This window comes from Microcebus murinus, chromosome 8 (genome assembly GCF_040939455.1).
Source record: "Microcebus murinus isolate Inina chromosome 8, M.murinus_Inina_mat1.0, whole genome shotgun sequence".
NCBI lineage: Eukaryota > Metazoa > Chordata > Mammalia > Primates > Cheirogaleidae > Microcebus > Microcebus murinus.
The window spans coordinates 55,481,032-55,492,112 of record NC_134111.1 but is presented as its reverse complement, the minus strand read 5'-3'; the positions used below and the strand labels follow the sequence as shown (position 1 = coordinate 55,492,112).

The window sequence follows — 11,081 nt, the reverse complement described above, 5'->3', positions numbered from 1 at the left end:
TTCCTGGACTTCAAGAAAGTGTTCTCAGCCTGCCCCTCTTTCCTGACAAATCCCAAGGGAAGCCTGATGTGATTCTCTGGCTGACTAGCAGAGACCAGCTAGATCCAGAGCATACCCAGGACAGAAGAAAGAAAAGCCCCCCACAGAGGTGGCATTGTTATACACAAGCCCCAGGACACTGACATAAAGGAAGCTTCGTGGTCTTATGGGATTGAGTGGAGGAAGAAGGAGGAGACAGCAAGTTATCAGGAAAGGAGACCCCCCCCACAGTGGGCAGGGCCAGCTGGAAAGAAGTCCCCTCAGCCCCTCAGGTCCACTTTGCTATAAGCCCCTGCTAGACAGGGTCTCCTTAATCCAAGTACAGTCTGTCTCTGTGTCCGTGGGTTCTTCACCTGTGGATTTGACCAACGTCTGATTGAAAATATTTGGAAAATAAAAATGGATGATTGAATGGGTACTGAACATGTGCAGACATTTTTTCTTGTCATTGTTCCCTAAATAATACAACATAAAGACTATTTACATACCACTTATCATACATTGTATTAGGTATTATAAGTAAACTAGAGATGCTTTAAAGTATAGGGGAGGGTGTGTGTAGGTTATATGCAAATACTACACCGTTTTATATTAGGGACTTGGATTTTGATATACGCAGGGGGCCTAGAACCAATCCCCTCCGCTACCGAGGGAGGCGTGTTCTGTGTCTTGCACCCTTCCTCCAGGTAACCTTCCCCGCCCTGGGTCCGTGAACTTGCTTAGAGTCATGAATTGCTCAGACTGGGAACTTCGTTTGCTAATTTCAGGGAAATTCAATTCCGTTAATATTTACTGAACGCCCACAGGGTGCTGGGCAGTGTTAGTGGGCAATCCCAGGAATCCTGGGAACCCACACTCTGCGGTCACATCCCAGAAACACAACCCCGCCTGTCTCCGAGCATCCCGATTTCCTCGGAGCCCGCTTCTGGGTTCGGCCCGCGAGACCCAACTCTTCTTCTTACCAGGGCTCCGGCCGGGCTCCCGCCGGGCCTCCCAGAAGCGCTAACGCTTAAGGGCGGGGAGTAGGGAGCGCTGGGAGGTGAGGAAGGAAGGAGGGGGAGGAACAAGGTGCGTGTCCCTCTTCTAATCGCGTTCCAAGCAGGACTCGGCCGCGTTCCCAGGCGCGGGTTCCGGCCGGCCGGAGACTCTTCCAGGAACCGCCCGGCATCCCGGGCGCGGACTTTGGCTGCTCGGCGTCCGCCGCGCCCTCCTCCCGCCTCTCTCCTCCCTCCGGGCTCCGCGCCTCACTCAGGGGCGTGTCCTGCCCTACCTCCCTGTCACAGTGGTCCACTCATCCGGCGACAGCAGCACCGGCGGCGGCGGCGGCAGAGCGAGAGCGGCGACAGCTCCCCGGCTCCAGGACAGGAGCGCGGCGGCGGCGCAGCGCCCGTCACCTGAGCGGCGCAGGAGTAGCGGGACCAGGGGTGGGGCGGTGCCAGCCACTCAGCCGGAGGAGGAAGGGGCGCCTCCCAGCTGGGATTCCACTGCTGGGAATAATCTCCGGCTGGCCGGCCGGGGAGGTGGCACCGAGCTGGGAATACTGGTGGGTGACCATGTGCAGGGACAGCTAGAGGCCTCCGGGCAGGTAAACCATTCCGTCCAAGTGTAAAGAAGCAAGGACAGCTGTGTCTGGGACAATGACAGCCTCTGGCCTGGACTTTGGGGAGGTGGAAACTTTCCTGGACAGGCACCCAGAGTTGTTTGAAGACTACCTGATGCGGAAGGGGAAGCAGGAGATGGTGGAGAAGTGGCTGCAGAGGAACAGTCAGGGGCAGGGGGCTTTAGGCCCCGGGGCCGCTCCGGCCCGCACCAGCAGCTTGGCTCACGGCACCCGCAGAGATGGCGGCAGCGTTGGTGGTGGCACTGGACCAAATGGCTCTGCCAACAGCCAGCCCGCTCCTGGTGGCGGGGACTGTGGTGGGGTCCCCCTGAGTCCCAGCTGGGCCAGTGGCGGCCGGGGCGACGGGAGCCTGCAGCGGAAAGCTTCTCAGAAAGAGCTGAGGAAGAGTTTTGCCCGCTCCAAGGCCATCCATGTGAACAGGACCTACGACGAACAGGTGACCTCCCGGGCCCAAGAGCCCCTGAGCAGTGTACGGCGGAGAGCGCTTCTCCGGAAGGCCAGCTCCCTGCCCCCCACCACAGCCCACATTCTCAGTGCGCTGCTGGAGTCAAGGGTGAACCTGCCTCAGTATCCCACTACGGCCATCGACTACAAGTGCCACCTCAAAAAGCACAATGAGCGTCAGTTCTTCCTGGAATTGGTCAAGGATATCTCCAATGACCTTGACCTCACCAGCCTAAGCTACAAGATCCTCATCTTTGTCTGCCTCATGGTGGACGCTGACCGCTGTTCTCTCTTCCTGGTGGAAGGGGCAGCTGCTGGCAAGAAGAGCTTGGTCTCCAAATTCTTTGATGTGCATGCAGGAACCCCGCTGCTGCCCAGCAGCAGCACAGAGAACTCAAATGAGGTGCAGGTCCCCTGGGGCAAAGGTATCATTGGCTATGTCGGGGAGCATGGAGAAACGGTCAACATTCCTGATGCCTACCAGGTAGGACTTTGCATCCTCCTCTTCTCCCAGAGCCCACCGGCTTGGGAGCCAAGCCCTGGGTTGGTTACCCTTTGGCATCCAGAAACACATTAATTGGGGCTCTTTACAAATACAAATCTTGCTATTTAAATTCCTTCTGGAGTTTACACTACACCCTCTTTGATGTAACGATCTTTTCTTAATACACAGTGGCTTATGGAAAAGTCATATCACCCAATAATATCACGTGTTTCTCTGTCAAGATACTCTGTCTTTAATATCAGTGTATGGTTTTAGTATGCATTGTGAGTTGTTAAAAAACGATGTCTCCCCCAGAATTCCAATGTTAGTCTGAAGAAAATGGGCATTTTGGTGTTTCTGATGTAGGACCATAATGCGTTTTCATTGTCTGGTTCAAAGTTGGAAAGGGAACAGAATGCCTAACTGCTTCCCTATCCTCTTCTCTAGCTTAAAGTTTCATGAGTTCCAAGGCAGGGAAAACGAGGAAGGGGAGAGGAATGTCAGAGGAAGGATGGGGCTCTGACCAGTTTGTGCCTTCTCAGCACTTATTTTAACTGTTTCTGTTGTTGAGGTTAGACAGGTTGAACAACCAGAGGAGCTAGTTAGCTTTAGGCTGGAATACAGCATTATCTGCAGTTAACTTTTGACAGGACTGAGGAAGTAGGTTTTTAGTTAGTGAAAGAAGCAAAAATGATATTTGGGAGCATTTCAGTTTTTGGAAAAACAAAAAGTTTTAAAAACTGATAAATTTTTGGCAGCTTTAAAGCCTATTAGCAGGGTAAACATGCTAGTTTCAAGGTGAAAAGGAAACCTGACATGCTGTTGTCTGGTTTTTCTAAGCCTTTCATTTTCATAGCGATTTGAACTTGATATTAGATACTGGATCTGAAAACCAGTCAGTTCTAATTTCTTCAGTATTTATTCACTGAATGTGATGAAACTGGATGTCACTTTCCATGAGACTTCAGGGTTCATAAGAATTGAAAGTTCTTATACTTGGTTATGAAAGTTTTATAGTCATTAGATGAGTACTTCTTCCATGGTCTCATGGAGCAACATGTTTTACTAGAGTTTGGTGGTTGTTGATCAGAATAGCAAAGTGGTAGGAAGGCACTAAAGGTAAAATTTTCTCTGAAAGTTGACAATTTTACATAGAAAACTGACTAGCTTGTACTAAAACCAAGTTTCATATTTTTGTGAGATGTCTGTCAACAGAACACTTTACTATTAAAGGTTGCCTGTCAAAATACTGTTTTTGTTAACCTTTTGTTATATTGTTCACTATAGCCTTCCTAAAGACTTTTATAGGTTTAGGTCAAGCAACCAATTAATGGTTTTCAACAAGTGTCTCTTTCTCTACAATAAATAAAAGAATTTAATAATTCCTATGTTGAAGATTCTGTAAAAAATTAATGAACAATCACAAACTCTTTTCTTTCTTATTATTTCCATATCCTTATTGTGTGCTTGGGCTAAAAAAAATTCCTTGCTAGTTGGATGATACTTATTATAGCCTGGAATTGCAGTCTTTTTTCTTTATTGCCTTTACTTTTTTTATTCATCTCCAATTGATTTTCTCCCATTTCTATAGCTTTTATTTCTTACTGTCCTCTTTTAGCTCCTAATTTTTATTTAGTACTGTTCATATACTGTCCTTTCTTCAAGAGCATAATTCTCTGCCTCTTCAGCAGTTAATTTGTCTTCCTGCTGCCTAGAATTGTGGCTATAGGTGTTAACACAGGCATAGAAAATCAGGTTTTCAGCAGCTGCTGCTTCAGGTGGGCTCGCCCCTTAGTCTGCAGACAGAGTATAAAGCAAAGTTGTCTTTTAACATTTGGAAGCTGACATTGGGAAAAGGGAGTTTTTTTCCTCCCAGGGTAGTAAGGATGGCTGTAAAAAAGACGGGGTTGTTGGAAGCACTGACAAAAGGCAGATGGGGGAGGGATGCTATACAGGTTGGGAGTTTAAGATCTTGGTTTACTTTGCTTTCATTTCTATCTGGTTAGAAAGTTTCTCTTGTCTTTCTCCATTGGTTTCTACTATATGTTTCTGTGTTTTTAACTTGGTTTGTTTTCTTTGTCTTATTTATGCTATTCTTCTTTGATAAAACTATTTTTTCCTTTATTATAATACACCACAGTCACCATTAGTGTGACCTTGGGAGAATTTCTTAATCTTGTATAGTCTCAATTTCCTCACCCGTAAAATGGGTATAATAATACCTACCTCGCAAAGATTATTGTTGTGAAAATAAAATGAGATATTGCATTAAAGGCCCTAAAACAATACCTGACATGTTGCAGTCACCCAGTATATGGTAACAGTTTATGATGACAATGATATCTAGTTTGCTAGTATTCTGTTTCTTTCTTGTTACCTTATTTTCAATTGTTTTTCTCATTATCTGGGACTGAGATGTGAACTCAACTTGTTTGACCAGCCTAATCTTTTGCTGAGCCGTGCTTTATCCTTAAATTAAGTATTTTAGAACCCAGCTTTACATTCAAGGAATATAGAAATATCTATGCTTTCACTCTTTCCTTAAAATTCCCTTAAATGTGGTTGGTAACACCTAACCATATCCTAGCCTACCAAATATTTGACACTTTGTTCCTATTAGTAACAACTCTTCAATATAAACTTTTTATAGGCTTCTATTAATGTTACATCCTTCCGTAATTCTAGCATTTCCCCCATCCTTTCCATTTCTAGCTATTACAGATTTATCTTAATTAAAAATGATAACCTTCCCAAAGCATGTTCTTTTATCATGATATTGTTTCAATTTTTATCATACATAAAGAAATGTCTTGGAGTTTCTATATAAAAATATAACCATCCTTCTTGATTCTTTATTAACTACTATATTTTTAAGGCATTTCTTGCTCACATTCAGCTAGTGTACTTTTTTTCTTTAGGAGATGAAGTTTCATCATACAGAGCTTCAAATTTTGATAATTTGATAATTATATTGCTGATCCTCTTGGAGGATTGGAATGTGGGCAAGAGAAAGGCATTGAAGACCCTTTTGAAATTATGATAAGCATGGCATTTGGGGGCCAAGGGTAGAATATTTAATGAAATGGTAAAGTTGAATAAAAATTTTGTTAGCAAAAACCATCATTTTATTTCATTATTTTACATTATTTTCTGCAATTTGTTCTAAAAAACAGACTTGAAATTAGGAGAAAAATAAAGAATTGCAAGTGGGGGTAAAAAAAAACCTCCATTCATTTTAGGTATCCAATATGGATCATGGTGACTGCAATTTACCTTTTTTCTCTAACAGTTATAAGTTATTAAACAGCCCACTTTAATATAGTAATGAAAAAATTGCCCTCAAGAGTTTGAAAATAAGAGCACTCAAGTAACAGGTGTTCTCTTTGAGATTATTCTAAGCATTCAGAATATAACACTTTAAACATTAATAAAAGTGCGAGATGAATTTTTGTTAGTGTTGATAATGATGATACAGGTGTTTGATGGGCTTGGGTCTGAAAAGCAGCAGGATGTTTTGTTAGGTGAACTGAGAAGAGGAAAGGGGATGACGCAGAAGGGTTACAGGTGTGCCAGGCTTTCAGAAGACCTGATCTGTTTACACAGCAGATTCATTTATTCATTAGTTCCAACAAACATGCACCAAGAGCTTGTTAAACCTAAGGCCTTGGGTAGGGGGCCTATGGGTGGACAAAGGGGAGAGGACATGCTTCTTACTTTCCAAGTGCTTACAGTCGAGGGCTGCATGCAACACAAACAACAAACTAGTATCAAGCTGTACTTAATAAATGGCAAAAACCAAATGGTGGTATTGTCTTGGAGGAAAATGGAGTCACTTTGTAACTGGGCTCAGTGATGGAAGACTCCTGGAGGAGGTGCTCTTCAAGCTATTAAACAGGGAAATCTAATCCCAATTGGAGATGGTTGTTGGGTAGGGGCAGGTGATTCAGGTATAGCAAACTGGCTTCAGCAGAGACAAAGTGATGATCAAGCCCAAAATATATATAGGGGACAGTAGGTGGTTTAATTTGCCCAAAATATAACATGTGCAAAGTATAGCATGTGCCAAAGTATAGTATGTGCTATAGAATGAATATGCAAAAGTAAGGTGAGGGCAAAAGAGGGAAGGAGTTTGAATGTCTGGCTAAAGAGTTTGAAGTTCTTTAACAGTAGGCCTCAGGGAGCCATTAACCATCTTGACATGATGGTGTCTTGGGTGACCTGGTGGCAGTGGCTGAATGGATTGAACAGGGGAGGCTCAAAACTATGAAGACAATTAGGAGCCTATTATGGTGGTCTGGTGGAGCCATGATGAACAACTAAACTCAAGCGGAACAGTGGGATTGGGCAGCCGGGGACAGATGGGAGATGGCCTGCAGGAGTGGATTTGGGTGAGGAAGGAGGGAAGATGGTGATGACTCAGAGATTCCACACTGGGGAGATTTGGGGAAGGGTAATGCCTTTATCAAAAACAGGGAGAGAAGCTGGGTTAACGGGAAAGATTCTTAGTACGGCCAGCTACATAATTTGCAGGACCCTGGCCAGCAGGGTCTGCCCCCCAAACCACAGCAACTTCCAGACTGGGAATTCTAAAGGATTGCAACCTCCAGGCTGGGAAATTCTCCATATATGAATTAGGGAGATGAGTGAGAAGCCCCCACTGAGCTGCCCGTGGAATGTGTCTTGGTGCTGCCAGCTCTGGGTAAGGATGACCATTGCTCCTCTCTTAGATGGTATGGGGCATGCACCTGACCCTCCCCATGGCCCATCCAGGGACCCCACCCAAGATCAGAGGGCAAGGGAAGATGTAGCTCATGGGCCTCTCCCCTAATCCATGTGACCTGCTTGCTGCTCCTGATCTTGGGGCAGGGGTGAGACTGGAAGGCTGGATGGGGTCTGGGACACCAGGGAGCAGGGATGAGAGGGCCAAGAACCAGTTCTGGGCAAGAAGTGGGAAGGGGACTGCCTGTGAGCCAAGGCTGCAAGGCTCCAAGCTCCGAGCTCGTACTCCATTGTCCCACTGGACAACCTTCACAAAACACAAGTTCAAAGATAAACGTGGTAAGAATTTCACTTAACACAGCATTAAATCTCAATCAGGGGGCCCTCACACAACTGTATCAGTGACATGCTCATAAAGTGGGACATGATTCTGAGTCATATTGAGTCTAAGTTGAAGGTCAATTTTATTTCAGCCTACTGTCTACACAGCCCTTTTCATGGCCTCAGCTCCATCCTAATTAAATTACTTGCCATTTTCAATGCCTGGGTAGCGCTTTTCTATTTCTGTGCTTTGCATGCTTTCTGCCAGGACTACTCTTTCTCCATCTTTGCTCATTCTGATCCTGCTTTGCCTTCTCATGATTTGAGAAGGGAGACCTGATTGCTTATTCTTGAAGAGAGAAATTGGAAAACAAAACAAAAAAGTTATACATAAAGTTGTATTTCAGAATACATTGTACTATACTGATATATTTATTATGTATATTAGGTAAGAATATAACTGATGATATTTAATACTTCATTTTAATTAAATTTAATTTTAGAATTATCTCCATTGAAATAACTACCTGTAAAGTGTTTGCTTCAGAAATAATTAATTTTAGAATTAACCCTAGAAAATTCACTGATGAATTTTTCTCTTCTTTCCCTCATGAGCCAGTGCTGGCAGACATGGTCCACAGTCCTGTGAGTGAGTTGCTGAGATTTGCTTAAAAAGGCAGATGTTGATCCTACTCCGATCCAACACTAGTATTATAAGGGCGTTTCATGAAATCTTATTTCAGTTTTGCATATAGTGTTTTAAAAATTCCCCCAAGCCCACGAACATATTCACCAGCCCAGAACCTGAACTGATTTTGTTCTTGAAGCAGGAAACATTTGCTATATCAACTCCTCTTCCTGACAGACACATGATCATGATAAACATGGTGACAAATTGCATTTGCTGCTTTGTACATGAGGATAGATTACAGAAAAGTACAGTTCCTACACAATCATGAAGAGGTAATTTAAGGTTAACTTAATTTTCTCCCAGCCCATAAGCTAAATGTTTACTAATCTGACCAATTTATTTTGGTTCCTGAGGTTTGGGTCACCTGTTTATTTACAAGGCTGGCTTAATTTGGAAGTTAGTGTTTCATGTTTAATATAGTGTTGAAGAGTTACATGAAGCTTTCCTCTGAAATAGCTTTGAGTTGTTTTATAGGAAAGTCAACAAGATCCTTGAGGTACACTGCTTGCTACTTTAGTCACTTATTTTAAGGGTAGTATTTTGCAATTTGACCACATTCTTTTGGAAAGTGGAATTTGAGTCATAAAAAAGGCTTTTTATTCATAAAAAAAAGAGGGTTCAGTTTTTAATATTTTAGGAGAAACTTTGGTTCATTTATAGGCATTGAGGTTTTATTTATTTATTTTTAGGATTAAAATAGTAAAGAAGGCTTCCTGGCATTAAAAAAAAGTGTATTTTCTATAATTCCCAAGATTTCTTATTAGTTGAATGATTTTGACTGAACAGTGGTTTCACACTTTAATGATAAATTACATTTCCTATCATAAAATGTAGCTTTAGGCTGTTGCAAATTTAGGATAAGAAATCTTTTTCACATGAATGAAAAAAATTGGTAAACCTATGAGATACCTCTTTAAGGTAACTATTTTTTTTTTTAGTGATGAGGTCTTGCTATGTTGCCCAGGGTGGGCTCTAACTTGTGAGCTCAGGTGATCTTCCAGCCTCAGCTTCCCAACATGCTGAGACTACAGGTATGCACCACTGTGCCTGGTGAGATGTCTTTTTTTCTTTTTAACATAGTGATAGGAGGTAAAGGGAAGCTTTACCTTCTATTAATGTTGATTAATAATAATTCCATTTATGTAGTACTTACGATGACCCAGGATCATTAGCAAGCATTGTCTCTTGTAATCCTCTTAACAATACCCTGAGGTAATAACTTTTACCACCCCCATTTTACAGAAGGAGAAATTGGGGCTTGGAGGGGTTAATTTGCTCAAAGTGACTCAGCTAGTAAGTGGGGAAGCTGAAATCTGTGGCCTGTGGAAGCTTCATGCTCAGCCACTCCCAGAGTGGCTTCTCCTGACCATTAACTATTGTGTGCACGCTCACAGCTGTCCCTGAGCCAGTCCAAATCTTCTCACACTTCAAAACCTATCTTCATGAAACTCTTGCTAATCCCTGCCCCATCCTACTCAGGCTGGGCATGATCTCTCTCTCCTTTGAACTTCTCTAATGCTTTAGTGTACTTCTTCCCACTTAGCATTGTAACCATTTGGGGACTTGTCTTAAATGATTTCTTGACAGTGAACTTTTAGAGATCAAGGTCGTGACTGCCTCATTTCGCATATGCTGCAGTGGCTTGGCATAGGGCTTAGTACGAGATTTTCTGTTCAACTGATTAATTATCACCGATACCTCCCTGGGTCACTTCAAATACGTCTAAGCAGAAAGTTCAGCTTACTCAGGCAATGTGGAGCGATAAATCAAGAAATCCATCCCTTGACCACATCGTTTAACTCTTTGCACCTTAATTTGAAGATTTTTTAAAGAATAGAACTTATGAAGCCCAGAAAACTGGCAAATTATCTGAATTGCTTGTCTGCATTAATCAGGTCTTCCAGGTAATTGCTGTATCTCTTCCCTCCATGGCTTTTTTGTTTTTGTTTGTTTCTTTTACTTCGTTCCATGTGGAGACCATGTGATAGAGACAGCAGATTGACACCAACCAAATACTAACAACAAGCACCAGCCCACTGCCACCTTCTTCTAGGGAGAGCAAAGGTTGGAGCATGACTGCTCTGGATAGCTGAATTCGCTAGTTTTCTCACAATTACCTCATTCATACAGTATAACTTCTTGAAGGAGTAGAACACCCCTTCCAGCATAAGACCTTGCAGACATTAGAATTTTCTCTTTGAAAATCCTTTCAGATGTGGGAGATTATATTGGGCAGCCTTGTAATATTTTATTTTTCAGGAACATTGCACTTCCAAGTTTATTGATTACAAATCTTATGTTTCACATAGTCTCAAAAGGTCTCACAGAAATTCAAACTTCTGAGTTGGTTGCATTTACGAACTCTGCTTTCCAAGGTGCAGTTATTAGATGTTCAGGGGGCATGTCCAACTGAAAGCCATGTCTTTCCCTTTTGTTCCTTAAAATTATCGTCAATAAATTGGGCTGGGTGCTACACTTCTCCTCTTCCTCCCTCCCCAAACTGCCCCTGTCTAGATCTGAAGAGGAGGCTGCAACTACCCCTACCCTGAGACAGCTACAGCTGTGGGAGAGACGCCACCTGGCCTGAGCTGGGGCCTAGGCAAGAGGAACTCAGCCGCTGGCAAACCAGGCGCTGGAAGAGAGGCAGCCAAGGCCACACTACCTTCCTCACACCTCTGTCTCCTGCCAGGGTCCCTCATTGGTTGGCCACACCAGGAGGCCAAGAGGTCTCAGGAATCAGCCTCCTGGCATAGAACAGAGCA

The 11,081-nt window shown here is 43.5% G+C and overlaps 1 protein-coding gene across 1 annotated transcript in view; it reads left to right on the top strand.

The window, feature by feature from the left end:
• The first annotated feature begins 1,500 nt into the window (after window positions 1–1,500).
• LOC142872322 (dual 3',5'-cyclic-AMP and -GMP phosphodiesterase 11A-like) overlaps window positions 1,501–11,081 on the top strand; it is a 47,187-nt gene continuing 37,606 nt past the window's right edge. Inside the window, exon 1 of the mRNA XM_076005397.1 lies at window positions 1,501–2,588. Coding sequence (XP_075861512.1) covers window positions 1,677–2,588 — 912 coding nt within the window. The 5' untranslated portion in view covers window positions 1,501–1,676. The remainder of the gene's footprint in view (window positions 2,589–11,081) is intronic.